At 49.5% G+C, this 27,997-nt stretch overlaps 3 protein-coding genes across 9 annotated transcripts; 1 reads left to right on the top strand and 2 right to left on the bottom strand.

The window, feature by feature from the left end:
• Positions 1-311: 311 nt before the first annotated feature.
• Positions 312-6,732, top strand: MYOZ3 (myozenin 3). 7 transcript variants are annotated; one of them, XM_066197310.1, is made up of 7 exons: positions 312-477; positions 1,386-1,472; positions 1,771-1,934; positions 2,171-2,236; positions 2,339-2,486; positions 2,757-2,928; positions 5,397-6,732. In XM_066197310.1, the coding sequence occupies exons 2-7, from the start codon at positions 1,442-1,444 to the stop codon at positions 5,557-5,559; spliced, it is 744 nt and encodes a 247-aa protein (XP_066053407.1). In that variant the 5' UTR covers positions 312-477; positions 1,386-1,441; the 3' UTR covers positions 5,560-6,732. The 7 variants fall into 7 exon arrangements, with proteins under 7 accessions (XP_066053407.1, XP_066053410.1, XP_066053411.1 ...); XM_066197313.1 differs by having other exon boundaries at positions 1,390-1,472; XM_066197314.1 differs by having other exon boundaries at positions 312-468; positions 1,368-1,486.
• A 1,274-nt stretch (positions 6,733-8,006) lies between these two features.
• Positions 8,007-15,639, bottom strand: RBM22 (RNA binding motif protein 22). The gene is made up of 11 exons (XM_066196819.1): positions 15,537-15,639; positions 14,726-14,779; positions 13,756-13,785; positions 12,577-12,709; positions 12,202-12,302; positions 11,865-12,037; positions 11,130-11,330; positions 10,464-10,628; positions 9,960-10,048; positions 9,338-9,469; positions 8,007-8,653 (listed from the first exon to the last, which is right to left on the bottom strand). Exons 1-11 carry the CDS (start codon positions 15,588-15,590, stop codon positions 8,523-8,525), a joined length of 1,263 nt encoding a protein of 420 aa, XP_066052916.1. The 5' UTR covers positions 15,591-15,639; the 3' UTR covers positions 8,007-8,522.
• A 201-nt stretch (positions 15,640-15,840) lies between these two features.
• On the bottom strand, positions 15,841-27,986 carry DCTN4 (dynactin subunit 4). Its single transcript, XM_066196818.1, has 13 exons — positions 27,837-27,986; positions 26,486-26,556; positions 25,899-26,077; positions 24,938-24,981; positions 24,093-24,200; positions 22,506-22,579; positions 22,047-22,159; positions 20,645-20,754; positions 19,582-19,655; positions 19,172-19,226; positions 18,594-18,701; positions 18,171-18,268; positions 15,841-18,000 (listed from the first exon to the last, which is right to left on the bottom strand). The coding sequence occupies exons 1-13, from the start codon at positions 27,969-27,971 to the stop codon at positions 17,787-17,789; spliced, it is 1,383 nt and encodes a 460-aa protein (XP_066052915.1). The 5' UTR covers positions 27,972-27,986; the 3' UTR covers positions 15,841-17,786.
• Between the last annotated feature and the right edge of the window lie 11 nt (positions 27,987-27,997).

The raw sequence follows: 27,997 nt of genomic DNA on the forward strand, positions 1-27,997 counted from the left end.
ACATGGCACATGGCCACCTCCTGCTGCTGCTACATGTCCCCAGGGGTCAGCCCTGCTCCATGCCAAGTGACAGTGTCTGCATCCGTGTGGGTGAGCCCTGCTTTGTGCTGGGTTGATGGTGTCCTGGTCCCCAAGGGTCAGAGCCCTGCTCCATGCCAGGAGTATGGCATCCTCATCCCTGTGAGTCAGACGTGCTCCATGCTGGGGTGACGGCATCCCCGTCCCCAAGGGTCACAGCCCTGCTCCGCCCCCTTTCTCAGCCAGAAATAACTTGTGTCCCGTGGCTGGACCTTGGCATCTGGGCTGGAGCCCAGGACGGGTTGGGGCGAGCAGCAGGAGCCCAAGGGTGCCGTGAAGGGCCAGCAGAGGCCACCGAGTGCTGGTGGCTGCAGCTTGCCTTCGGCCTCATCCCCAGCGTAGCAGGAGAAGCATCTTCAGTTCCCAGCATTTGGGGTATCCCCTGGCCAGGTAGGGAAGGTGAGGTCCCATGTGGGGGTCAGCAGGTGGGTGGGTGCACAGGGCTTGGGGATGTCCTTGGAAAAGGGGACACCACCAGTCTGGGGGTCAGGGTGCAGTCTCCGAGGAGGGGGGCAGGGGGAAGGATGGGGTGCAGGTCACTGGCTCGTTGCATGGGTGGTTAATGCTGAACTCAGAGCTGGCAGGGAGCTGTGAGCCAGGCACCCCGTGGGAACCCTGGCACTGCAGGGCCCTTAGGGGAAGCTGCCCAGCATCAACCCCAGCTGAGGGATGCCAGATGAAGCAAGCAGGGTCAAACAGCACCTTTGGAGCTGAGTGTCCCAGCTGCACAGGAAGGCTCTGCTGAAGGTGGGCAGCTCAGAGGGCTCAGGCTGGGGCTGGTTTCCAGCTGCTTCTCCACAATGGAGCAACCCAGCTGAGTGGTCCCATGACCCTTCTTGCTGCTGGCTGGGATCACCAGCTCCCTGCAGGTTCAGGGCTGCAGCTCCTGCACTCTTGGAGCCAGCAGCTGAAAATAGCTCTGCTAAAGCAGAGGTGCTGGGGGGGCAGTAGCCACGGCACCTGCTCAGCCAGCAGCTGCTGCTCTGAGGGCCCTTGGGGCACAAGGACAGCGGCTCACTGTGGGCAAAGACAGAGGCAAGGGCAGTTTCTGCCCCAAAGAAAGGCAGAGAGGAAGAATGACAGGCAGGGGCTGAGGGGAGCATGATTTGAACATTTCCTATGTCTGTTGTAGTGGACAGAGAGCAGTGCAAGGAGATGCTCAGGGATGGTGCTGAACAAGGGACATGCTTGGGGATGATGCTGACCAGGGGAAATGCTCAGCTGCATCCTAGTATCTCTCTGGGGCATGCCTGGGGCTGACATGTTCCCATGTTTGGTGTCCCTCCCAGAGTGCCCCTCTCTTCCAGGCAGACAGGATCCATCCACCTCCCACAGAACTGCCCCAGGAGCACGGCAGCAAGTGATGGCCATCATGAGACCGGGCCCTGAAGATGGTAAGGGGGTGCAGGTGTGTCACCAGCCCCAGGACCGTGCTGCCCTCCCTGCCTAGGGGCCAGACCCAGCTCTTGCTGGGTCTGACTTACCCTGCTTTTTCTGGAGTCCATGGTTGGGAGAGGCTACTTGAACCTCTCGAGCTCTCTGGCAATTCCTCACACTGAGGAAATGCCAGTCTCTGGTGTGGGCAAATGGCCCAGCCACAAAACAGAGACCCCAACGAGGGGATACATGGTCTGTGCTGCCATGGGGGTCCCCAAAACTGCAGCGTCCTCAGCTGTAGCTGTGCTCTCCCAGCCTCCCCAGAGCCCCAGCTGGACCTGGGGAAGAAGATGAGCACAACACAAGACCTGATGATCGAGGAGCTCTCCCTGCCGAACAACCGCGGCTCCCGGCTCTTCCAGCAGCGCCAGAAGAGGGTGCAGCGCTTTGTCTTTGAGTATCCCAGCGCCTCCAGGCAGGTGGGTCTGAGGACAGCCCTTCCCTGGCTCCTCCAGCCTTTCCAGGGGAGGAATTCCTGGCGGGGTCAGGGTCTCTCCACAGGGCAGCCATGGTTGGCTGACTGCTACACAGAGATGAAGGGAGAGATGTCCTGGTGGGCTGGGCACGGAGATGGGCAAACATGGGGTTCAATATCCACCAAAGAGGAGGGGGATGGTGTTGATCCCCCTCTGCACCCACTCATTGTCTCCTGCAGCTCCCAGGGCAAGGGGCAGGTGGCTCACACCACACTGGGAAAGAAGGAACAGTGAATGATCAGATGGTGAGTAGATGAAGGAAGCTCTGAGGTGCTTTCAACCACCCCCTGAGTCCCAAACGGGGCAGGGAGAGCTCCCCCTCTGCCTGTAAACTCTCCCCTCCACAGGCAGGGGACAATGCTGGGGGTCAGGAGAATTATCACTCCGAGCTCCATGTAGCAGCATCACCCCAAGGTGGCCCCCCAGAAGTACCCAAGAAGTCAGAGAAGGTCTTGCACATGAGCAAAGTCCTGAACCCCAGTGCCCTGGCCCCAGGTAAGTCAATGCTTCCTGCACCTGAACCCAACACTGCTGTGATCTCAGCAACATGGGGCTGGAGGCAGTGAGGTGCTGCTTGCTGAGGGGTCTGCCCAACCCTCCCCCAGAGATTTTATATGTACAAATATATATATATATATGTTATAGATACACATTCCTGCCCCAGTAACAGGTCTTCCATGGCCATGCAGAGTCCAAGCTGTTCTCAGACCCCTGCCTCAGCCTGGCTGTGGCCCCAGCAGCCCAAACTCTCTCTCCCCTGCACAGGGTACTCGAGCCCCCTCAAAGAAATCCCCCATGAGAAGTTCAATGTCACGGCCATCCCCAAGGGCTACAGGTCCCCATGGCAGGAGCTCTTTGGTGACAGGGACGACGCCGTGTATGGCAAGAACCCGCCGCCCATGAGACCCCCAGCGTGGGACTTCAGGAGCTTCAACAGGTAACGGGGGCAGACACCACCAGCCACACCAGCCCTTGGCCAAGCCCTTCAGCCTCGAGGAGCACCCAGCATCCTGCCAGGGAACACACAACCATTCCTGCCCTCTTTGTACCCCACACGGGCACAGCAAGGGCTCAGGATGCTCTTTTCCTGCTCAGGAGCTCCTCTGTTGTTCCCTGCAAAGATTGCTGCCTCCAGCAGCTCTCCCCTAGATCTCCTCTCAGCTCCACGACTAGGCTCACACAGCCTTAAGCAGTTTGATCTCTCTGAGTAACCTCAGGGATGAATTTTGGGAGGACTGATACTTACACAAATGGTCCTGGAGAAAGAATCACTCCTGTTCCCAGCTGGGCTCAGCTCTGGGCTGGGTGGAGGAATGACACAGTGCCAAGTCTCTTTCCTAATTTCATTAAGGTATTCTAGCAGCTGCTGGAGGCAGTGGGGGTAGAAGGTTAATCTTCCCACAGAGTGCAAAGAGGTCACCAGATTCCTTCCAAACACCTGCTTGAGCCCAAAGCCTCCAGGCCAGGGGGTTTCTGGTGGCTCAGCCTGGCAAGCTCCGTGCCCTGTGGCTGCTTCTGATGGAACATGGCTGGTGCCACCTCACACCTCCAAATTACACTGGGGTCAAGGGTGGGACCCTGGAGCAAAGACTGCCAAGACAGATCTCCCTTCTGGAAAGGTGCTTGGTGGGGATCCAGGGCAGAATAATGAGAACTGAACTTTTAAGCCGAACATCATCCAGGGAATTAGTAAAATGAGTCCTGTCTGTCCTCCTTCCTGAAAGCCTCTGTCAAGAGGATGGAATTATTTTGGCTTTGGTGGCCTGGCCAAAGTCACCTTCCAGTAGGCAAGTTCCCACTGGAGTTTCCCCCCAGGACACAGCACTGCTCCCCAGCAGACCATGTGCCAACAGCAGCTCCCCTGCATCCACCCCAGGGCCGGATTTGAGGCGTGGGAGACATGCCTGTGTGCTTTCAGCACTTGGCAGAAGGGGCTGTGGGGGACCACAACCCCTCCTTGTGGGAAAAGCCATGCTAAAGGGCAGAGAGTCTGGTCACCACTGTCCCTTTGCTGCGCTTCTCCCCCTCGGCCCCGGGGCTTTGCCATGTGGCTCTCCTTGAGGCATCAGAGCCAAGGAGGTGCTGGAGGGGGAGAACAAGGAGCTGCTGGAGACACTTAGCTCTTTTCTTTCAACATTTAGCCATGTTCCTGCCTCAGGATTTATTTATGGACAGGGACTGAAGCAAGGGCATGTTTCTGAATAATATTCTACCCTGTACCATTTCTCCCCTCTCACACGATGCCTTTCTATTTAAAGTCTTCAACTGTAATTTAATACAGATGGATGCTAATTTAACTCCAAGCCTCTTGCCACCTCCTCTAATTCTTCAGTCAGGCAGGAAGATTGAGAAAGCCTATCTGCTTTTAACTGGGCTTTTATGATCTTCCAAGCTGTTGGCTTTTAAATCACTTCTCAATTCAAATACCAAACCACAGAAAAACAAACTTTTTGGAACAAACTGGCTATCAAAAAGCCAGTGGTCTTGCCTAAGGCTAGCTGAATCCCAGCACAGCTCTCATGGGTCACAAAGCAAGGGCAACTCCACCATCTCCACAGCAACTGCATTAAATCAGCCTGATTTATCCCCAGTTTTAAACATTCAGACTGTGATGCAAAAACCTGCGCCACCTTGCTAAGGTGTGCTGCCTTAAGAGAGAGTGAAAACCAAGCTTTGACAAAGACTCTTTCCCCAAAAGAAAGTTCCTAGAACAAACTTCTTTCATTTGCCTTTCCCCCTCTTTTTTCTCCTCTGTTGCAAAACAGTGCCACGTTATTCATGTTCTAGCAGTGCTTCCCAAAGCAAACATTCCCAGCTTTCCCTCACTGATAGCTCAGCCCCCATCTTCTGCTCCAAAACCAACATTCTTGGCTTTTTGGGGGTTGGCACACTCTTCCCCAGTCCCTTTCCACATTTCTCCAGGAAGAGATGACAGCTCTTGCCCCCACACTGCTCCTCCTGTTAGTCATTGTTCATGAGGAGCCGTCCCAAAAGGCGGGAAGGAGCCAGGGCCAATAGAGCTGCATGTGCCAGAGTGATCCGGAGCAGTGCTGTCAGCCTCAGCCCTCCGCAGGACACAGGAGCTGCAGTTGAGGCACTCTGGTGCCTCTGGTGATGTCACTGGTCTTTGAATCTAAGAACAGAACACTTCCACCAACATCCAGGCACCAAACCCCACTCTCCAGGCCTGCCAAAGCTTGAGTTGAGGTGGACTCTGTACCAGAGAACCTCCTCACTGGGCTGGCAGGGCTCTTAACAGTGTCCTGGGTAGGAAGAGGAGGGCTGTTTCTAACAGGCATTGCTACATTGTGCTGGACTCAGTAAATCCAGACTTGTATTTTCTAACACTTTCACAACATTCCCAGTCTCTCCTTGTGACTAAATGTGCTTCTCCTCGTGCTGCAGGACTCCGGCCCCGTTTGACAGGGCGTTGGTTGGTGAGCTGTTCTCTTTGCCCACCGTTGACCTGGATAACCTGAGTGTGCTGGAGGTGATTTCCCACAGGCCCAACTTCAACAGGGTGGCCCAAGGCTGGGTGCGGATCCTGCCGGAGAGTGAAGAGCTGTAGGACGAGCGCACCCTTCCCCATGGCCACGGATTGTTCCCTCACTGGACTCGGACACACTCGCAGGGGAGGGGAGGGGACGGGGGGGCAGGAGTCCTTTGTGACAGCTCGGCTGGTAGGCTCGGGTTGTCACCTTCCAGTGGGGTTTGAATGAACTCGAGTGTGGGGCCATTCTGAATTCCCCTCGCAGTCAGTGCCAAGCCAGCCAGCCAAGTCCTTGCTGTTAATCCAGCAGATCTCCGCAAGCCCCTGTACAAAACATCCTGCACTGCCTGTCCTCTTCCCTGCCTCATGGAAAACAGCAGCACCACCAGCTGCAGCACACCAAGCTGCCTCACTGCATCCTCACTGACACGCGAGACCTGCTCGGACAGCTGGTGCTTTTGCAGGGAAATTCCATCCTCAGGATAACCCTGCATCTGTCATTCCAGTCAGGACGCAGAGAGGAGGTGATAATGGAAGAGCAGAAGCAAAACAAATTATTTGAGGCATTGGCATGTTTAAAGCAGCCACCTTGAGCTTGGCTGGACAACAAAAACAAATGAAGGAGTGGGAATCTACCTGTTTACCAACACAGTACAGCCACGATAGGGGGGAGAGGAACGCTGGGAGTTGAAAACTTGTGCCCTGTTTTCCACAAGCTACTGGCTAGCATTTGGCAGCTATTTTCCCCTTCCTACTGCTCTTTGCATGTCTTGCTTGAACATCTAATGTAGGCTCTTTGAGTGACTTATGCCAGATTTGCTTCATGTAGTTGATCAAGGATCAGGCCCTGCCTGGACCCGCTGCCCTGCAGAACCACACCAGTGTGAGGATGCTTTGCCAGGCTGTTCTGGTAACTTCAACACCAGTGGGAAGGAAAAGCAGCACGGCCGTGCCTCCAGAGCAAGCACAGGCTTCCCTGGGAACGTGAAAAACAGCAGTGAGGATCCAACTACACCAACATTTTCAGCAGTGACACACAGTGGGATATGCAGCTAACAACAGCCTACAGTCACCAGAACATCTGGGGAACCCCACCCACAAAAATCTCTGACTCAACACAGGCATCTTTCAATTGCTTTTGTCAGGTTCTTAATGTTACCCTTTCTTATACTCGAAAAAGCACCAGGATAAAAGTTCCTTTTTCCCCCACTGTGGTATAACAGGCAAGTAAACGTTGTGTGTAAAAACGCAGTAAGCAGCTGCCTCATTTGTGAAGTTTGTAACGCTGTGCAGAGTGAACCCCACGCAGGGATTCTGCTGCCACAACATATCATTCAGGTGGGAAGCTTTCATTACTCTGTTTCCCACAGAAGCAGGAGGGGGCAAGCAAGCGGAAAGAAAAATGGTTTGTTCCTTAGAAACAAGAAATCTATGATGCTTAACTGCTGCCCTATTCCAGTTCCATTTCCCTCCTCTTTGCCCATCATCTGCAGAACCCAGGCACCCTGGGTAACTGGCTGGAAATAATAAATAAATTGGGATGATGTGAAGCCTCCTGCATTCCAAATCTGTCACAGCACTCACAGGTCCTGGCTATGGACACTCTGGGCCAGAGCAGGGGCAAATGCCATAGCCCTCACCCATCTACCAGCAGCCTCTGATGTCCAACACCATCCTGGGACAGCTCTCCCCCGACAAAAGCTGAAATAATTACCCACACCCAAAGCCCAGCTCTTTCTCCAGGGAAAGCCAGCCCGTGGTGCCACAAGTGCTACACCTCCCCTGACAGCCTGGCAGGGCTGGTCCCATGATGGGACCCAGTGGCACTGTATAGGACAGCACATGAAACTAAAGGTGGATGTGCCTGTCCTTGCCCACATAGGATCTTGGCTGTGGCAGCAGTCCTATAAAAATCACACCAAGTCCTCAGACACTGCGCTCCAGGAAGCAGGTCAAAGCACGGTGTTGAAAAATTCAAATATTTGTATGTACTTTTTAAAAAACAAGCAAATGAAGCTTCAGAACAGGCCCCATCCTGTTATGAAGACATCCACAGATCCATTGGATGAAAGCAGTTAATATGGAGATAAACCCAAAGTCCTCCAGCTGCATGTACACAGACCCTGCTCAGCTGCAGGCTCCAGGCAGGATGCAGCTGCTCTGAGGTAACCACTAGACTTGGAGCACAGAAAGTAAAGTTTCACATCTTTTCAAAGCAAGATGAAGTGGGACCCATGTCACAGCTTAAGGGGATGCTGTTTCACAGGCCTTGAGAGCCCCAAATCTCCCCAAGAGCAGTTGCAATTGCACCCTGCCCTGCAGGCAGCACAAGCCCAGGCTCTGGGGCCAAGGGGCTGTCACCTGGCTACATCAGCAACTGCTGACCTGTCACTCCATGCCATGCCCACACTGCCTGGGGGCTGCTCGCTTCACCCACAACTTGTCTTGCTCAGGATTAGAAGTGATGCACTTAAAAAGGCTTTGTTTTCTTGTCTTTTTTTAATCCAGAAGTCAGGAAAAATGAGGGAGGAAAATTCTGTGTAGTGGTAAGGCCAAGCCATGGGTTTGGCAGGTCTGACGAACTCGTTTTACAACTCTAAATCAGTCCTGGTTTAATATCTCATTGGAATAATACATCATTAATTACCTGACAGAGAAGAGTCTCTGGTTACATTTTAACAGTCCATTAACATTCTGACTGAGGATATCAAAAGAGCTTGAAAAGGGTTTGGTTTTGTTTTTCCAGAAGTTTATTTCAAAAGTGTGCCAATGGGATACACAGATAGCACTGTAATTCTGGTACCCCAGACCCACAGACCCCTGACAGACCTTCTGCCTGTCCCCCACCCACCCCCCACACTAATACAAAGACCTGGGATGTATCAAGAACCCGATTATAAGTGGAGACATGGAGCTCAGCTTGCCCTGTGGCTGCAAGCAGGGAAATAAGGCGTCTCTAGCTCACCCACAGCTCAACATATGGTGCTACCATGGTAACTAGAAAATAACATTTACTTCAAGGATGAGGGTGGCAGGACGTGCTAGGGGCTGCTGTGCTTTCCTGCATGGGCACCCATCCTCTGGGGATCCTGGGATGGGTAGTGGATGGGGCCTGGGGCTCTCATGAAGGGAGGTGGGGGCCCCATGGCGTGGAACATGTGTGGTCCGAAACCTGCAGAAACAAAAGTTGGCAGCTTCAGGCAAAGCAACAGAAAACGTGATGTGTGTGTACTAATGCTTCAAAGTACTGACACCACAGCTGGCTGACAGCTGTGCCTCACAAATGTGCACATCTCCCATCTCCCCAAACTCCTGCCCCTCTTCTCAGTACAACTAGGGCCAATCTCTACCCAACACACATCCTTACAAATAAAAGCTGGCAAGGGGACTGGGCAGGTGTCTGTAATACCCATCTAAATGTTTTCTACTCAACCACAGAGCAGAGCAAATACATCTACAAGAGTCCAAAATTCCATTAAAAAACCCCAGCATCTCTGGATAGATATATAGAGAGCCAAGGACATGCTGGCATTCAACCAGTTGCAAAATTACCCTTTGAAGTTCGGGTTAATGTGGCATTTACACAGCCAGCAAAAGCACTGAGTAGGCCGCAGTACCAGTAACAGGGATCTCCAGCATGCCTGGGAATTTGCAAGCAAATACCAACCACAACAGGCAGCTCAGTTTAATTAAACTGTGCTGACAGCTCAGTTTAGATCATCCGTTTACACTGTGTGATCAGGGATGAGGAAAATCAGCTCAGGGCACGCATCAGTGCTGCAGCATGGCCTGGCAAGGAGGAAGAGACCATCTAGCACTGAATTTCACAGCCCTCTTGAAGGGGAAGCACAGGTACCTGGAGGCGGCGGTGGAGCGATGCCAGGAGGAGGTGGCAGGGCGATGTTCACCACAGCTGAAGGGCCACTGGGAGGTAGATTGAAGTAATTTGCAGAAGCCTCCTCTTCTGCAGCCGGAGGAGGGGGGAGGGCTGCAGAAAAAGTACATATGGTTATGGAAAACCTCTCAGGCGAGACAAGCAGAGGTGTCTGCCTTCAGAGATGGAGCACAACCCATGCTTTCACAAGGGCAAACTGCTGCTACTATTGCATGTATGAACTGGACTGAGAAGCAAAACTGCCCTGGAGTTTTGCCCTGAGTGCAAAACCAGTTGCTTTGCACTCAGTGGACTTAAGAAAGCATTAAAGCATGGGTTGTCAGTGTCTCTGACCTAAGTAGGTTGAATTCAGCTTTAACTTTTCACTCATCACATAATGAACTCTCTTCTCATCACGGATTTGCTCCTAGACAAAGCTCATCTCCCATCCAGCTGGATCTGCTGGAAACCTACTATAACTGCTCTGGGCACACAACTGCCTCTACCATCCTGAACTGCCACTGCTCCCAGGAGTTTAACAGCAGCCTTGCTCATGAAAGTGGGTCGGCATTAAGCGTTTCGGAGATGAATACAACTCCCTTACCTCCAGGAAGTCCCGGAACTGGCTCCAGCTTTATCCCTGATTCTGTAGTGCCTTCCTTGTCCTTTTCTTTTCCTCTTGCTGCCTGGGACCTGAAAAATAGACAAAAGTTTGAGAACAAGGATGAGAAAAACAGGATAAGGAGATATTTACACCACAGTGGCTTCACATTGTCTATTCCAGATCCATTTATTCAGGCCAAAGATGTTTCTTCAGAACATCAGACAGATGGTAGGTACCAAGTTTGCAAACAGTGTTTTTACAGCAAATGGACTAGGAGAAAAGCTAGCAAAACTCATCCATAATCCTCAACCAAGAAATCCCTTATCCTACTCGTGTCATCTCCAAGCCAGATCCCACCGTAAAAAGCAAACCAAAACGCAAGAGGACCCCAGCTATTTACCAAACAAGTATCTACCTCTGCATAACACCCAATCCTGCTGATCAAGACTGTAAATTGAGAGAAGAACCTTGCAGACCCTCCAGGCTCCCTCCTCCCACACTTACCTTCCCCATTTGACATTGAGCCTGCGGCCGTTGACAATGAGTTTGTTGAAGGATTTCTCAGCAGCCACCTCTGCAGCCTGTCTGGTGGCAAACTGGATGAAAGCACACTGCTGCCTCTGCACCACCGTTATCGTCCGGATCTCCCCAAACTGGTAGAAGTGATTTCTGTACAGGGCAAAAAAATTATTATGATAACCTACTCCTCCTCCTAGTCACAGGGTATAGGGCAGGTGAAATAGGTATGCTCAGAAACTTTCTCTTCTCCATCCCCATTTGAACTAACTATCCCATTAGTTAGCTCAAACTAATCATTAGAAATCAATAATCAATCAGTTAATCATAATTAGCCCTCTGTGCAATTATGGAGCAATAAAAGCTCTGCAGCACCTTCTCTCAGTAGGTAGCTATAGAACACAGGACTTCCCTGTAAAAAGGGTTACATAGTATTCCCAACATCTCAAAGGGATGACTCATCCTTGAAGAGATAAATTTTAATCAAAGCGTTTGAAATGTGCCCGTTTGTTCTCCAACAAGCTGGCACTCCTCTGCACTTGCCCACCAACCAGTTCTCCATTAAAAGCCAGATTTATTTCTGCTCCTCACTTGAAGAGCTGTTATCAAAATGTCAAACAAAAAGGCAAGGGCAATATAAATTCACCAACACACCTGAGATCTGATTCAGTGATGGTATCTCCAAGCCCTCCAACATACAGTGTAGTAATAGTCTTGTCTTCAGGAGGATCTAGACGAGGCATGGTTGATGCTCGTTTCAGAAGTTTGTCAGCCACGGGATCATTAATTCCATAGTAACGATCTTTGATGTTCTGGTCAGCCAGAGGATCATCTGGATCTGTAGGTTTCTCATGCCTACGGGTCAGCAAACAAAGCATTTTATAACATCAGGGATGACTGAATGGATTACAACTACTGCAGCTGCCAGTTTCCCTCCTCAAGCCCTCAGGTCAATTATATCCTTAACCCTGTCCACATAAACATGCCAAAATGGAACAAAGCCCTGAAAACTTCAACTGCAGCCAGGACTGCGTCAACTTCTGAATGAATGGCGCTTCTGACAGTTCAACACTCAGCACTACAAAACACAAGAGCTGGGCTTGAAACAGCCTCTTGTTCAAACACAAAGATCTGTGCTTCAGGGGACTGATGCCATGAAGGGGAAGAACTGACTACACAAGAGGAGAGCTGCAGTCACTGCTTTGGCAGAGAACACAGCCAACTTCTCACAAACCAACTTGCTACCACAGAGATTCATTTGCTGGCACTGGATGCAGCAGTTTTGCCCTGACCCAAATCACTGTAGTGTCTCCTGCCCACTGCAGCATCTCCAAGGGCAGCTGCATCTGACCGTGGTACACAGATTGACTGCTCAAGCTGTGTCTCTACCTGTAGGGACACTCCTCTCCTCTCTTGCACTCTCCTTTTACCCAGAAGGAACAGATGTGAGGACGGTTGCGTTTGTAGTACGGAGTGGTTCGGGCCAGCTTCAGCAGCATGTCGCTGGTAGAAGTAGCTTTTCCTAGTGCACCAACTGGTCTAGTGCCATCAGAATTGGCTATCTAAAAGCAGGTAGAACACAAACAATTATGTGTATATCAGCACTGAACACCAATGCACAGAATCAGAGCAAGCAAGTGGTTTCAAGGGAACCTAGATCATAGCTGCCCTTTCCTCCCCACACAGAGCCACCCAAAAAGCATGATCCTGGGCTGGTTACACTTACCTCTCGCTCCATGTTCTGGGTGTAGTATTCTTTGTTGACGTCAGATTTAGGCATTTCATCCTTAAGGGAGAGTCCTGCATCCCGGACTTGGATAGGCAAACCTAACATGAAACAAAAAACCCCCAACCAATCCATATGAAGAACAAGCAGAAAGAGCAGAAATAGTGATTTCTGCAACCTGTAATGACCAGAGGTAAATCATCTGTGGCTCAAGGAAATCACCCTGCCCTTGAACCTCTGCAGAGACATGACCACCAAGACCTGTTCTTCTCAAAGACTGCCAGTCCCAATTACACGCATACATTTAAAGTGATTTCACCAATTCCCATTTCAGAGGGCAGCTCCATGCCCTGGATGAGGTTTTTGGGTACACACCATACTCCAGGTCGAGCAGGCAGGTCTGACAGACATTCTTGAGCTTGCTGCAGGTCTGGCACACTTCTGTCTTCTTGAAGCGCATCCGCACCCCAGGGCACCAGCGGAACACCGTGAATGGCCGGGCACAAATCTGGGGCACAAAGGTGGCACTTGGGTCACTCTGCACAGAGCTACCTTCTGCTTCTTGCATGGAAACAAACTCCACACTCATCTGGCTTCTTCAAACCTTAAATACAACTTCTTTGTCCTAAAGCTAAGACACGGAGCTCAGAAAACATCTGTTTCTGTTTGGGGTTTTACTTTGACAGGAGGTAGTTTTAGGGAAGTCTTTTTTTTTTTTTTTTTTTTTTTTTTTTGCCTTGTTGTTTTTCTTTTTATTTATGACAATAACTAGAGTGCAGAACTACTCAAAGACATGGAAGTTCTCTTTGATTCCAGCTGATGTCAGTGTGGAGCTTCTAGAGATGAATTACAATGATGGGTGCATCAGGCACCAGCAGCAACCTGGGAGAGGTTATGAGAGCTCTGGTGCAGAAGACTGATGCTCCCTCTTATCTCATGGAATAATGCATTTGTTCCCTCTGCATGCACAGCTTGAGTACATAGTACAATCTCAATTTGTACAAATTCCAAATTATACCTTTTCTCTACCTCAGATGAAAACTGATAAGAGGACAAAGACCTCCTTTAATTCCCCTCAGTCCAGGCAACACTGAGTATTTCTTGCTCCTGGAAATAATCGTGGCTTACTTCTTGGACAGCCAACACAAATCACCAGACAGCCATGAATAACATACACAGTAAAACCTAAACTCCAGGCATTTTGCACTTCTCAATAAAAACAACAAACTCACACAAGAAAAAACATGGATCATTTAAAACGCTTCAAAAACTTCAGTTACAGTACAACAGCATTTGCAAAACCTTGTTCTGATAAACATGAAGAATTTTTTAGACAGACTTAGGATTTGCTCAATAATTTTACTATTTTAGGACCAACTGACTTTGTCTAACAAGCACAGTAGACTGACCTAAAAATTTATATAGTTACATAAACATTTTAAGTTAACCCAGATAGGCACTCTTCTGAAGCTGACAGGTTTTTAATCATTAAAATGCATTATTCCTAGATCTGCACCCATTTTGACATTCTTTCTTCAAAACACACAAACATACCTTGCATTCTTTTCCATATTTTTCTTTGGTCTGAAATATAATAAAGAACAATGAAAGAAAACATGAAATATCATCAATTCAACATAAAACATACCACTGATGTTATAACACAATAGTTATTTTTCATAATTATGCTGTATTTAGACTCACCCAGCCCTGTGTATTTGGCTTACAGCTTGGGAAGCCAAGAGGACAAAAAATAAAAATCCTAAATACTCTCAATACACTTCTGGTTTAGAAACTTTCATTAAAAACAGAGTATTTCAAGTCCCACGTCCTGTGCGGATGAAAGGTGAGAATGAAAAGGAGCATTAACAGCTTTTTAAGGAAAGATGATGTTACATGAAATAAGCCCATGAAAACAAACAGGTTTTGAAATATGCTCTATAGTAGCATTACAGTTTTGTTTCACAAGAACAACCCAATCTCTCTCAGCAAACTTTGAGGAACACAAATGTGAAGGAAATAATATCAATGTAGGTCATGGGCAACCAGGCCAGGCAGAGAAAAGCAACATAACATGGACTGGCTCCCACTGCACAGAGCAAACCAAGGAAAACAAGCAGGAACTTAAACTACCTTCATAAGTCACCTTTAACTTAATTTTAGAGGTGCACGTTCATGACATTTTAGAAATTGCACTGGTTAGAATTTAAGCAGCTCACAGCTCTCCACCTGGAGTTTGCCAGTACTGAAACTTCATTTTCTACAACTTCCTGCACTCCAGACACTGGACTGTGTCACTTTCCTCTCCTTTCTGATTGATTTCTTCTTAAATCACATCCCTAACCACGATACTACACACCACCAGTGGCTGGGACCAGATCCTGCCATGCAGAACCAGCTGTGCAGGAGTATGTGTTAACTTCAGCATCTCCCCCTGAACCCAGTCCTATTTTAGTCCCCAAACCCACAGTTTTAGGGCCCCCACAGAGAGAGGGAAGGAGTGCAGGGTCCAGCAGGCACATACCATCCGAATGTAGGGATTTTCTCCAAGACATGTCTGGCACAGGATAGGGAAATCCTGGACGGAGCAAGAAGAAAATCGGGAATTTGTAACAAGCTCTGCCATCACAACAGCTTTCAAATCACACTCTGAACAATGATCCAGTTTAACTCATCAGCGAGATTAAAAAATACAAATGGATCCAGAGACACCGGGAAAGCTGCAAGCCACGACCCAGGCCCAAATTACTACAGAACGATAATCTGCTGGCTATTGTAGCTTGGAGTAAAACTTAGAATAACAGAATGAAAAGCGTATTCTTAAGATCTGAACCTGTCAGTGCCTGGACTGCCGCAGGTTAATAATCTCCGTTATCCCTCGGCAGCGATCGTCTGCACTGCGCCCACTCGGGACAGGCTTCGGCTCCAAGGGACGCGGCCACGGGCACACGAGGGACCAAGCTCCGCTCCTGCAGCGCCGGGAGGAGCTCCCAGCTGCGACAGGCCCTGAACCGCGGCGCTGGGGAAGGAGCGGCGGGGCAGCTCGTTCTCTTTGCGCCCTAAGGAGCGCCGGGGAACTGCGGCAGAGCCCTCCCGGGCGGATCAGCCGCAGGTGGCGGGTCCCCAGGGCAGGTGGCGGTCCCCAGGGCAGGTGGCGGGTTCCCCAGTGAAGGCGGCGGGTCCCCAGGGAAGGTCTCAGCCCCGGAGCCGCCTCCCCGCACTCCCCTCGCCTCGCGGCCTTGCCGCCCCACACGCTCCCGCGGCGGAGCAGGGCCCCGCTGGCCCAGGCCCGCTCTTCCCGGCTGTCCCGGCCCCGCGCGGCCGCCCCCGCTCACCGCATCCTCCCAGTTCTGCCGGTTGTAGGTGTTGGAACCCAGAGATGTGGACATGGCGGCTCCGCTCCGCTGCCGGCAGGCGGCGGCCGGAAGTGACGCCACTTCCACCCGCGCCGTGACGGAAAGGGCGGGCTGCGGGCGCGGTGACGTCACAGCGCCGCTCCCGGCAGAGCTCAACGGACGAGACCACGAGCAACGAGAGGGGGGGAGCACAGAAACGAGACCATCGGAAAAAGATGGGGGAGCTCCGCTTTTTGCTTTGTTTAAATGACGATTGTTTCGGAATAAGAGCCAGCGCAAAGAATCCGAGAACCACGTGTGTTTTATTGAAGGTCACTACACGACGTCAAGCATAAGGCAACAGGCGCCTGTCGGGGAGGGGACAGAGGCAGGGACACGCCAATACCTTTCCTATCGCCTACAGCACCTACAGGGAGGGGAGAAAACAGCTCGCCGAGCTCATCAGAGCGCTCAGAGCGCCACAGCCCGATGCACCTTTTGTTTGTAGCGAGAAGGGCGCAGGTCACGTTGCCTGCAGCAAATCCCAGCCCCAGGCACTGCTCAAAGCCTGGGTCCTGGGAGGTCTTTCTGAGGTCGTGTTGCAAGTGCAGCAGCTGTTCTGGCTACCGAACAGAAGTTGTGGCCAGAGGTGAAGTGCTTTGCTATCTGGACAGGGAAAGCTGCAGCAGGCACTAGGACTACACATTAGCTACTAACTACAAGTCTCAAACTCATGCTGTACATCTGTGTGTCACCTACACAGAGTTGTAAACGTGATGCCTCGCCACTTAGAGACCCGCTGCCAGTCGGGGGCTGTGGGGTGTGAGCCCCTCCACACCACGGCAGGTTCCTTGCGCTAAGGGAGATGTTTTGGGGTGCTGCACCACCCCCCCAGAGAGCAGGCAGCCTCATCCTGCCCCTCCATGCAGAGGATTCGCAGATCCAGGCCGGCAGAGCCATGGCACAAGCATCATGACACGGCCATGGCTGGCTGGTATTCAAGCCTTTCCCAGCACGGCAGCATGTGAAAGCCCCTCAGAAATGTTTAACAAAGGTCAACGTCTGAAGTGGGAATGCTCTGCAGGAAGAGCCATCTCACCTGCCTGCACCAGCCATGCACTTATTGGTAATTCAGTCTCCTGGATAAACAGCTCTTAATCACCCATTTTAGCTTGGACTGCAGCCAAATTACACCCCGGGTAAATGACCTTCTGGTAGTGTATGTAGTTAACATATAATGAGTTTTCACCTTTACACCTCCCTCCCACCCGCCCTAACTGGAAAAACAAAGATTATGAACCCAAATCACCACATTAGCTTTATCATTACCAGCACTAATCTTAACGGTCCAGGTTTCATACCCTCATCGCTACAATCCCTAGCAACACAACATTTACTGAGCTGAAGTCTGCCAGGGAGCCTCTTTGGAGCATCCCTGCCTCTCCAGAGCATTCATTCCTGCCTCAGTCAAGAGCTGTAGCAGAACCTGAATTCCCTCCCTGCTTGCAGCACATCCTGCTGCCACATCCAGCTGAGATGCAGCGGGCTGATGGCGGGCTTGGTTGCCAGTCAGATCCATGAACACTACAGTACACTATGTTTAAATTTTAAAGGCAAACTGATCAACTCCTTTGTGAAAACACATCTGCCACCTCGGCTAAGCAAGCTACATATGCCAGAGGGGTAGGGCTCTACGGCCCAGCCCCCACAGTTGAGGTATCCTATGAGGAAGCAGAAAATCAAAAGAAAGGATTGTGCTGCTGACAGTGACTTGCCAGAATGCAGAAGGCAGGGACACTCCTTAAAATTTTGTCTGGGAAGGGCATTGCTCTGTGTGAAAGAGAAGTTGTTCATTATCGAGTATGGAACATCAGGTTTGTGGGCTGACATGGAGAAAAAAACAGCATGGGTTCTTTTCTGCTGATAAATCCCAATTCAGCCCTAATTATCTGTTGATAAAGCCAAATTCAGTGCAAACCTGGAGGGAGATCTTTTTCTGTGCTCTAACACGTGCTGCAAGTTAGTCTAGCCTGTGGCAGTGAGGGGAAGTGGATTGGTGGTTAGTGGGCACTACGACAAGGGGAGAGAGAACAAACCAGCCCAAACCACGGCAGCCTCAGCCCCCTCCTGGTGGCCGGCCTGGCCCGTGGCACACCCACACATCACAAAGGAGCTCTGGCAGAACCTTTCAGCAGGTGCTTTCTCAGGGTGCCAGTCCATCCAGGCGGCGGGAGCAAGCGCTGGGAGCCGCTACGGGAGCACGGGGCCGAGGCTGAGCTCCACGTGATGGGTGAGCCAGATCACCTCCGAGGTGTGGTCGCCCTCCTCGCTGGGCCGGATGGGAGCTGTGAGGTTTTTGAACTCGTGCTTCATCTTGAAACTCACAGTCACTTCGCCCTCTTCTTTCTGTGGGGTGACCTTGATGAAAACTCCCACCTTATTGGCTTTTCTAAAGGCAATAACGCTGCAAGGCGGAACACAGAGGAACACTGGGTCAGCCAAGTTGTCAAAGCATTGTTCCAAGTGGAACAATGCTCTCAAAGGAGCTCAAACCACACCAAAGACAGAGAGGAGGAGAGTGAGTTACTCAAGGAGCCAAGTTTTTAAGGGAGAGGATCCCCACAGGACACTCACTCAGGGTCATCCTGGAAGTCTTGAGGCTCTGCCAGCTCATCATATTCTGCTGCAGCATCTTTGCCAGCCAGAATAAGCTCCTTGGGAGGAACTGCCACCTGAAACAGAGCATGGAGAGAAAGAAGCCTTTCAGCACTGATCACCAGCTACACTGCAAGCAGGAGAGGGCTCTCCTCCTCTGAGGTCTGCTTCACTGCGGTTTTAACAGAAAAGTGATTCATCCTCAGCTTTTTTTCTGCTCCAGGACCACCTGATTACCACCCTGCCAGTGAAATAATAAAGTTCTCCCTTGGGTTTTGGACATCAGTGAACAGACACAGTTTCAAAATACTTCATGAGCTGCTGTTTACATTGGTGACATTTCCCAGCACCCAAACCCTGGAAGAGGCTTGGGCTTACACAGCAGGAGGGTACAATCAATACCTTGGCAGTGCTGTTGATGTTATCAGGGTCTCCCTCCTCACACTCCAGCAATGTGACATGTGTGACGTTCTCCACAGGATTAGTCAGAGTCAGAAGGACTTGGCTCTCCTGGGGAGATTCAGGAATCACAGTTCAAGAAGCAATTGCGCTAAAATTAATTGTTACTGTAAGAACCTCCATCTTCTCCAATTGATCAACACATTCAAAAATTCCATCACAGCCTCTCCATGGAGGGACTGCGACCACCCTCCATCCATATGAAAGGCAACAATGCCATGCAAAACTCTTAATGTAAGAAATATGTATTTTGGGAGTGTAGCTGAGATCTCAATTCCACACCTCTTATTCTTCAGACATCAGCAAGTGCTTGTGATGCCAGATCACACAGCAGTCTACTGCTGCAGTGACAAGTACATGCAGTGTTACTCTGGCCACTCCCTTAAACCCTGCATCCTCTAAATGGAGTGAGTAGAGCCCTCAGAGAACGATCATCACACCATGTCATCTTCCAAAAAGATCCCACATTCACAGCTCCTGGCTATGTCTCAGCCTCAGACATTTCTGGAATAGCTACTGACCTTCATGTAGCGCAGGTTGGGAATAGACATGATTCTCACTTCAGGGATGTAGTTACTACAAAATAACAGAGCAAATGACTGTGAGGGACTGTGTTGCCATCTGTAAAGATATTAGAGCCTTCCAAAAAGGAAAAATGAAGTGTTCTTTTGCTGCATAACCCTAATCCTACAAACCCCTGCTACAGTCTGGAGCTGGCACAGCATGCATTGTTTTTGTCAAACTGCTGAAATCTTTAGTAGATCAGCAAGCAAAGCTATTATAGATAAACTAAATAAATATATTTTAAAAGGTGATTACATCATCCTAAGGGATGACACAATCCCACAAGAGGTCAAAGGAAATTAAAATAGAAGGCATTGACTAAGCATGAACAGGGAGTTGTTGCCCCCAGTCCCCATTTCTTACTTACACAGCAACCAGCTGGATCTTGAATTTGATAGACGTTGGATTGAATTCCGGTTTGCTCAGATTATGTTCGCATTTCTAGAGAGAAAGGTATTTAAGTCAGCACCAAAAGACTGCATGCAGTCACACACTGAAGAATCAGAGCCACAAGTACTGTGTCACCAGCCATGACATTACAGCCTCCAGCACCACACATAAAAACTATCTGGGGTACATGTAGCCATCAATGTGTTCAGCTACTGATACTGCAAAATGCCATATCCAACACTACCAGTGCAACCTCAGAATCACAAGACTTGGAATTAGTCTGGAAAAACACCTGAACATTGCAGCATAAATAACTGTAAGCCCTCTGACCTATGTTCCAGAATCCATTAAAAAAATGAAGCAACTAGAAGTCCTGATCTCCTCATGGGCTACTCTTCAAATAAAGGATCAGCCTGACATTACTTCTTTCTGAGAAAATATTCTCCATTTGCAAAGCGTTCTGCATCTTAAATACTTACAAGAATATTGCTCTATTACTTTAGGAACTAGATAAATAAATATCCTTGTATGACTGAGAAAATAAATCATATAGTAAAGGCCATGTAGAAAGCCAACGGCAGAACTTGGATTTAACTTGTTTGTCCTCACTTCCCAGATCTCTGCTTTGCTTCTCTGAAATATCCTCTTCCTGCCTTCACTCTAGTGACATCTTCAGTGTTCTGCACTGCCTCTCCCTATTATTTTGTTTGTTGACTTTCGTCTTGAGTTACAGAAAAAACGTTTTTTATTTTAACTGTACTGCCAGTCTTCTTTGACTCCTTGGCTAGGCAGGGCACTAGCACAAATCATCTTTGTATATTTATGCATCTTTGACAATGTTGTCTTTCACAACTGTAATCACACCAAGGTGTGACAGCCTCCCTCACCCCCTTAGTGCCTTTACCACTAACTTGGCTGAGAACTTTCAACAACCAGAAGCACTTGAGCCATTTCTTTTACAAGAGAAACACAGAGCCCATTTTCCAGCACCCACATCCTGAGAGCCTGGAAAAGGCACTTCTCTGGCTTGAATTCCCTACCCGGCAGCGCAGCGAGCGTTTGATCAGGAGGTGCTTGTGACGTGGGTAGAGCTGGGAAGCACAGATGGGCTGGAAGTCAGGCTGCAGCAGGCGCTGGCGCAGAGTCGTCACTGGGAGCACAGCAGAAAGCAAGACAAAGAAATGTCTCAGGAACTGAAACTCCACCTGGGTTCTACATATGCACCTCACACTGTGTGGTGACTTGCCACCATCTCTAAGACACCTAACGTCACCTGCACCCCGTAATTCAGAAGTCACTGGCAACTATCACATTTCTAGAAATAAATAGAAAGGCAAAAATTAAATAAAGGGCTGCCCTGACTGGGCACAGTAACATGAGAGCAACATCAGCGCTAGCCCAGGAGAAACAAGGGACCCACATCGTTCTTCAGAGCTGAGCTGGGATGGAAACAAGGGTTTTGTAATCATCTGGAACATGGTTCTTTCCCTCACCACAGCAAATGAGTTTCACAGCTTTGTTACCCTCACAGCTGGATGCTGCATGAGTACAATACATGGCTTCTTAGCAAAGAGCTTGCATAACTCAGACTCACATGTAGAATTAGAGAAAACATAGTTCCCAAAGCAAGAAACTCCCAGCAGCCAAAACCTCCCATGGGTTTCTCTCAAAATGCAGCTGCTCACTGTCCCAGTGCTTAAGAGGCAAGTGAGCCCCCTGGCAGCCTTTCCCTCACAGTGGGGAGCCAGGAAAGTTGTCTCCTTCACCAGCATCAAACTCACAATGCCAACAGTCTTATGAAAAAAGGAAAGCAAGAAGACCTACCCCCTTCCATAAACCTTTCATGAACTAATTGATACTGGCAGACTTTGAAGGCCTCCAGAACTACCAACAACATCCGCTCCACTTGGAGCCACGTCAGCTGGAAGTCCACATCACTCCCGTACCTGCTGGTTTATCCTGTTCACACTAAGTCTTACTGATTAATTTACAGTATTTGTGGATTGAATTTATGAGTCAGCTAAAGAACAGCAAGTGTACACAGGCTGTTCCAAGCTGATGTCAAAGCAACGCACAATTGTTACTCAACAGCCCACTTTTGGTTCCGGCTCCCCAGCAGCTGCTATTTCCTTATTTCCTGTTATTATTTTAAAAAGGACATTAGCTTTTTTCTCCATCCAAAAGTTGATGCTTCACACACACACAAATAAAGGCCAGGGAGAAAATTAAATAACTGTTCAGGCCTTCTGGCTCTGAGCTTTCCATGTACAACATGGAGCTAAAGCTGCAAAGTTACCATTTAAAAAGTCACGTATTTCCCAGGATTTCAATCCCAGCATAAAAATTACCAGAAACTTGGGTGCTGAGGAACATCACAAGCCTTTGCACAATGCCCATGTTACAAAATGTACAGCCAAAAGTGACAGAATACTAAGGTTTTACCTTCTGTCAGATTGATTGGTCTTGTGTAGTAATCCTCAGGAAGAGGCTCCACTTCTTCCACTGCATCAGCCGGCTCGATCTTGATCTCCTTCTGGTCTTCTCCTTCTTTCAGTCTAAAGCAAAATAAGAGGCAACTCAGTCATGAAATAGGCACGTGTGCTCTGACAACAGCAGCAATAATTACATTACAGCACAGAAGGCAGTGAGAGCTGAGATTGCACAACAATAATTGCAAGAAGGGTGTGAGCAGTCACTTGTTCCCCTTGGGAGAACGCAGAACATCTGGAGCTGCTGCAGAGAGATGCCCATGGATCTGACACCTCTGCAGTGCTTGAAAGGAGAAATCTCCCCTCGCTGCTATCTGCTAATTATCTATCATCTATCTAGAGTTGCTTTACTCCTCTCTTGCCTACCACCTCCAATCCTCCCCCCAAAGGTAACCCCAACCCTGAGACTCACGAGAGTCCAGCGAGGGCGCTGATGGGAGCTCCGGGCCTCTGGCGCTGAAGCCTCGTTCCAAGGCCGTATTTGTCCTACAAGGAAAAAAGGAACGGTCACCCTCAGGTCTGCTTCCTGATGGGACAAAAAGACCTGCTGCAAACTCACCCTTTGAGCTGCATGACAAGCATGAGGGTACAAGCAAAGGAAAGCAAAAAGGAAAAGGTATTCAATGCTTCCTAAGATACATTTTCTGCTTAAACTGTTAGCAAGGAGAAAACAATTCCCACTGCACTGCAGATGGGGAAAGACAGATGTGTGTGGCTACTGCTGATAATGCTTTTTGCTCCTTCCTCAAGTCACCAGCCTGCACTACTGACACATTTGCCCTGGATATTCTCTTTCAGAGCAACTCCATGTCAGGTAGTGTAGAATGAGAGCTAAGCTGCCAAAAAAAGTGGGTTGATGTGGTTATGCATCCATCTGAAAGGCTCTGAAGCAGCTGAAAGGTTCAAACTCCTACAAGCCTCATTACCTACAAGTCTCTCTCACCAGAAGTACCTGAGCTACTCCTTAACTTTCTACAGCTGAGCTGTACCCAGGATGCTTGGAGGCAGACATCTTCTTTCTGGGCAGGGCTGAAAACCTGAATTCTCACCAAATGAGAAATGTGAGCATCAGCCTACTCTGGTGATTTTTCAAGGATGAAATGATTAATGTTAGTGGCACTTGCCTTGGCCAAGCAGACAGCTGTGTCGCAGCCAAGCTTGGTGAAAGACTGTTTTTCAGGTGTACATTACTTACTCAAAGACACTGCCCTGTTTCTAAACTAACACAAAATATTTTTTTAACAAATGTCACCCTCTGAAGAGTTAGGCTTCACCTGTGTTTGTTCTAGGCACACCTAAGCCAGAGGCCCTGAGGCAGGGTGTAGGATCTGTTACTCCCCTTCAGTTGGTACCATGAGACCTTTAACACCAGCAGAAACTGTGAAAAGACTTACCACTACGTGTATAGTGTGTTGCTGTGGAGAGCCCCCAAAATAGCAGCAGGTAGCAACGGAGACAAAAAATGCAGCCATAAGACACAAGCAAGAGCACAGAGCAAGCACAGTTCATTGAAGTTGCAAGCATATGCAGTCACCCAGCTAAATAAAGTGAGCATTTACCTGCCAGGTACAATAAACAAGTCATTCAAGCCACAACCAAGTCTTAAGGTTAATTTCAGTAGAGATTTCATGCAGAGAAGTATCAGACAATGATGATCTATCTGTCACTGAGCTGTGGGATGGACTGTCTTGAGAAAGAGCTGCCACAGGCACTGTGGCTGCAGTTGCACTGCACCTCACTGATGGAGAACATATTCCTTGGCACAGCAAGTATAAACCCTTCTGGCACTGCTGGGGAGGACTGTCAGAGACAGTGGCAATGTAATACACAGTAATGAGTGTCAAAGTATTCATCCCTAAAGAAAGCCTCATTTTCTTCATGTTGCCCTCAATTGGCCAAATCTGGGCAGCCCTATCGTGCTACCAACTATCTAATTCTCCAGGCTGAGGCTGTTGTGGATCACTTTTCCTGCTCTGAGAGGACGGCACAGCCAGCTCACCGAGAAGGCCAGCGGAACGTAGTTGCGGCGTCGCACCAGCTTCTTCCTGTCCCGTTCGATCTTCTCCTTCTGAGCCAGCTGCTGGTAGTACTCAACCAGCTTGTTAATCTGGAGAGAGGGAAAGGAACAGGGAGCACTGTCACCTCAGCTGCAGCATTTGCTTGTGAACTAGCTGGGGTTCTTGCTATTGTTTCACTCCTGTATTGTGCAGGATGTACTTCAAGAAGCCTGTGAACCGTAACATGTCTTAACCCATGCTGTGGGTGACAAACTGACCCTCCCTTGGGAATGATGTGTGTTGGAGGGCAGTGTCCAATTCTCACTTTGCAATTCAGCAACTGCGACTTTGTTCACGAATTTGCCACAACTGCAGAGAGTAATGTCATGTGGCCAACTCTGAGCAATTTGGATTGGCAGAGCAAACAGCATTTTAGCATCTTATCCCCCCTCTTCATGGCTGGTCACATTTAGAGTGGAGCTCTAATGGGTAACAGGGAAGGGTGTTAAAGGTGCAGTTGTGTTTTCCAGATCCTAGACACACTTTTTGATTGGAAAACAGCTTTTTTTCACATACATACGCAGCACATTCACCTTAACAGCACCATTAGATAGGCTGGTTTCAACTGAGCTTCTTCTCAAAAGGAGATTTTATACTGTGATATCCTCAGGGGAGCCTCTAAGAGGCCTTCCCTCCATTGAATTCAGTCAAGGTGAAGCTTAGGAACTGGAACTGGTATCTGAAGGATTATATAGATGCAGAAAAAGTGATTGAGAGGGCCTGACACTCTAACAGTTCTTTCTGGCTGACACAATTCAGCCCAAGCACAGCCTTCCCGCTCACTCACCCTCTGTGTGTGAGGATTCTCCGGCTCCTGCCAGCCACCACTCGCTGCAGAAGAGAAGAGAAAAAGCAAAGTCCACAGGAGGTTTCCAGATGCCACACAGAAATCACACCCAACACTCAACTATCTTGGTTGTTTTTATAAAATATGACATTCCCCATTTTTGCTACACCTACCATTGCAATTGTTTAAGTTGATGTCTGTACAAATATACACCTCTGAAAGCGTTGCATGGGCAGGTTTGGAATGAAGGAGCTCTGACAGCTTTTATATTGTGCTTTTAAACAAATGTTGCCAGAGAGATACTCAGGACAGCACCCAGAAGTCACTTCAGCAGCAGGTACATGTGTTTATATATGTCTCTTATTACTGGCTGCTGCTGTCTCTCCATCCTCAGCTCTGTTTTCAGTCACATCAACACTGGAAGTCAGAGGATCTGCTTGGCCTACTCAACCCCATTTCTAGAGCCTGACAGATATTTTTCTGTACATCTCACATACCAAAAAAAAGTAGATGAAAGCTTTGTTCTAGTGCTCTTGTGAAGAGAAAAGCCAAGTTCAAACACTGACTAGCAACTCTGGAATAAGTCTAAGTGAACAAAAGTGATGGAAAATAAATTAGGTGTTTATGCTGTCAGACTGAGCAGCTTCAAAGACTGTGAAAGCACCAAACAAGATCTCAGCTGTGGGGAGAGTGCACTGACTAAAACAGTTTGACAGTTTTCTCACTAGTCAGGTAACACAGGCATGGAAGTAGGTCACATATTCCACTAATTCAGCTCAGCTCTTCAGAGGAGTCTCCAGCAACAAAGAGTTTTCCTGTGAATTTGCAACTACCACTCCAATCCTTGACAGATATCAAGTCTATAGCACAGTTGTGAAGTTAATTGGATTATCTGTTACCTTCAAAACACAAACTAGGCTCGTGCTGTGACTCATTTTTCTGTCTTTTAACTGTCCCTTACCCACAGACTTGTCTGCCATGCCAACATCCCGGGAAGTCCAGCGGCAAAAGCCGCAGGCCAGGTAATAAGCTTTCTTCATAGTGGTCTTGGCCGGGTCGTCGGGCAGCGGCGCTGGGATGCTCGTGGCCCGTGTGGAGAGGGTGTGCATGCAGCATGGGCAGTCAAAGCAGTTGGCACACCTGCAAACAACAAGGCAGGGCTCTTGAGAAGGGTCCCAGGCTGAGAGAAATGCTCCCAACAACCAAATCAGCCTTAAAACAACAGACCATTAACTCCCAGGCAACAGCACTAGGGATAACAGGCAGTAGAGCCCTCACAAGAACTTGGGGGATTCAGAGTCAGCAGTGAGAAACACTATGTGATACTAAAAAACCTCTCTTTTAGGAGCCCAGGTCATTAAAAAAACCCCAAAAGTCATGAACGGCACACGATACATCATGGAGAGACACTTATCCCCCAAAACAGACTCAAATATAACAAGCAGTCATGTCATTTTTGAAGAGTTTCAGACAGACATGGGAAGGGACTGTTTTAAACAGGGAGCCTTGATGAAAAATACAAAACAAAACAAAACAAAGCAACTTCACCTGTTCTTTTTCAGCTTGGCTTCAGCTGAAGGCATGTTCTCCAGGCAGCTGGGGCAGTAGTGAGAGTCCACCTGAAGAAGACACAGTCACATCACACGCGTTACCTGGCACACCTTTGTCCAAAAAGCGCCAGACTGCCACATGATCCAACAAGGATTCACGTCTTGCAACAGCAGGGTGAAGACAGGGAAGGCTTGAGATATTTTTTGGTACGCAAAACCTTAGCCCATCTCAGCCAGATTTTGATCTTTAATAATGTAAATTATAAGGTTTCTTAAGTTAGAACAGATTAAACTACTCTACCTTCTAAATGGGAAAAGATCAGCTGGGTGTTGACCTTTAGCAGTTACCAGAATCTCATTTTTCAGCTTGAACAACAGCTTTAACATTTTACTTTCTATTTAAACCTAAATTTTTTCTGTCCTCACAGTTACACTGGTTAGATACATGCATATGTCAGGAGATGCATTGTATCTCTCTGCTGTCACAGTGTATTTTGCCAATTAAAACAACAGCAGCGAGACTGGGGCCCCCTTCTTGAAGAGCAATTCAAACTGATTATTAAGCATGGCCACGCACAATGACTACATGGCTCACAGCACAGTGAATTCATGACGGATGCAGCCAGGCCACAAATCCACAACTCCACTCTTCAGAGGCCTTAACATTTCCTTAAAGATGCCTCTTCTGTGATCTGGGCTGCACAGTCATTCTTCCAAATCTATCACAATGTCTTAATTCAACGATGCTTCCACAAAACCAGTCTCAGCGATTTTATTATGACAATTTATGAAGCCAAATCCCCCCACAGAACACAAATCGTAGCGTACAACGAGGAGGGTTGTGTGTCGGGGGGGGGGGGGGGGGGGGTCCTTGCCCCTCCACGGCCGGGCCCGATGGGGATGGGTGCGTGGGGGGTCTTGACCCAACGGCCGGGTCTCGCCGAGGGGTGAGGGGTCCCCGCGGCCCCGGTCAGGCCCCACCGAGGTCTGGGGGGTCCCCGCTCCCCCGGCCGGGGTCTTTCGGGGGGCACGTCCCCCATGAGGGGAAGCCTCCCCTATGCGCTGGCCCCAGCCAATCACAGCCCGAGCTCCGCCGACGGACAGGAGCTGCAGCCAATCCAACGCACAGCCCCGCCCCATCCGTCACCCGCGGCCAATCACCGCAATCCGTGCAGCGCTGCGCCCACCCGCCTGCCGCGCCAACAACCAATAGCGAAGCAGAAAACGAGTGAGTGGCGGGAGAGAGACCCAATCGCTGCGCGCAGAGAACCCACCCTCCCGCCCGGTCCCGCCCGGTCCCGCCCGGTCCCGCCCGGTGTGCGGGTGCGGCGCGCCCGGTCCGCCGTTACCTCGTGCGAGACGCACTCGAGCGAGCGGAGCTCGCTGCAGTAGCGGCAGAAGTACAGCTGCGGCAGCGGCGCCCGCAGCTCCTTCTCGCCGCGCACCAGGTACAGCACCCGCTCCGATTGCAGCAGCGACGCCATCTTGGGAGGGGGCGGGCCTCGCCGCG

The sequence above is a fragment of the Chamaea fasciata genome, unplaced genomic scaffold, assembly GCF_029207755.1.
Source record: "Chamaea fasciata isolate MVZ Bird 193981 ecotype frontalis unplaced genomic scaffold, bChaFas1.0.hap1 SCAF_15, whole genome shotgun sequence".
In the NCBI taxonomy this organism is placed as follows: domain Eukaryota; kingdom Metazoa; phylum Chordata; class Aves; order Passeriformes; family Sylviidae; genus Chamaea; species Chamaea fasciata.

Excerpts from the sequence above, each read along its gene's own strand:
- MYOZ3 (XM_066197308.1), top strand. The coding sequence starts at position 1,292 with ATGCTCAGCTGCATCCTAGTATCTCTCTGGGGCATGCCTGGGGCTGAC. Across the intron at positions 1,473-1,770 it reads GAGACCGGGCCCTGAAGATG|CCTCCCCAGAGCCCCAGCTG; the intron begins GTAAGGGGGTGC and ends GTGCTCTCCCAG. Across the intron at positions 2,487-2,756 it reads CCCCAGTGCCCTGGCCCCAG|GGTACTCGAGCCCCCTCAAA; the intron begins GTAAGTCAATGC and ends TCCCCTGCACAG.
- RBM22 (XM_066196819.1), bottom strand. The coding sequence starts at position 15,590 with ATGTCCACATCTCTGGGTTCCAACACCTACAACCGGCAGAACTGGGAG. Across the intron at positions 10,049-10,463 it reads CTCAATGTCAAATGGGGAAG|GTCCCAGGCAGCAAGAGGAA; the intron begins GTAAGTGTGGGA and ends TCTATTTTTCAG. Across the intron at positions 8,654-9,337 it reads CGCTCCACCGCCGCCTCCAG|GTTTCGGACCACACATGTTC; the intron begins GTACCTGTGCTT and ends TTGTTTCTGCAG.
- DCTN4 (XM_066196818.1), bottom strand. The coding sequence starts at position 27,971 with ATGGCGTCGCTGCTGCAATCGGAGCGGGTGCTGTACCTGGTGCGCGGC. Across the intron at positions 24,982-25,898 it reads CATGGCAGACAAGTCTGTGG|CGAGTGGTGGCTGGCAGGAG; the intron begins GTAAGGGACAGT and ends TCTCTTCTGCAG. Across the intron at positions 19,227-19,581 it reads AAGATCCAGCTGGTTGCTGT|TAACTACATCCCTGAAGTGA; the intron begins GTAAGTAAGAAA and ends GTTATTTTGTAG.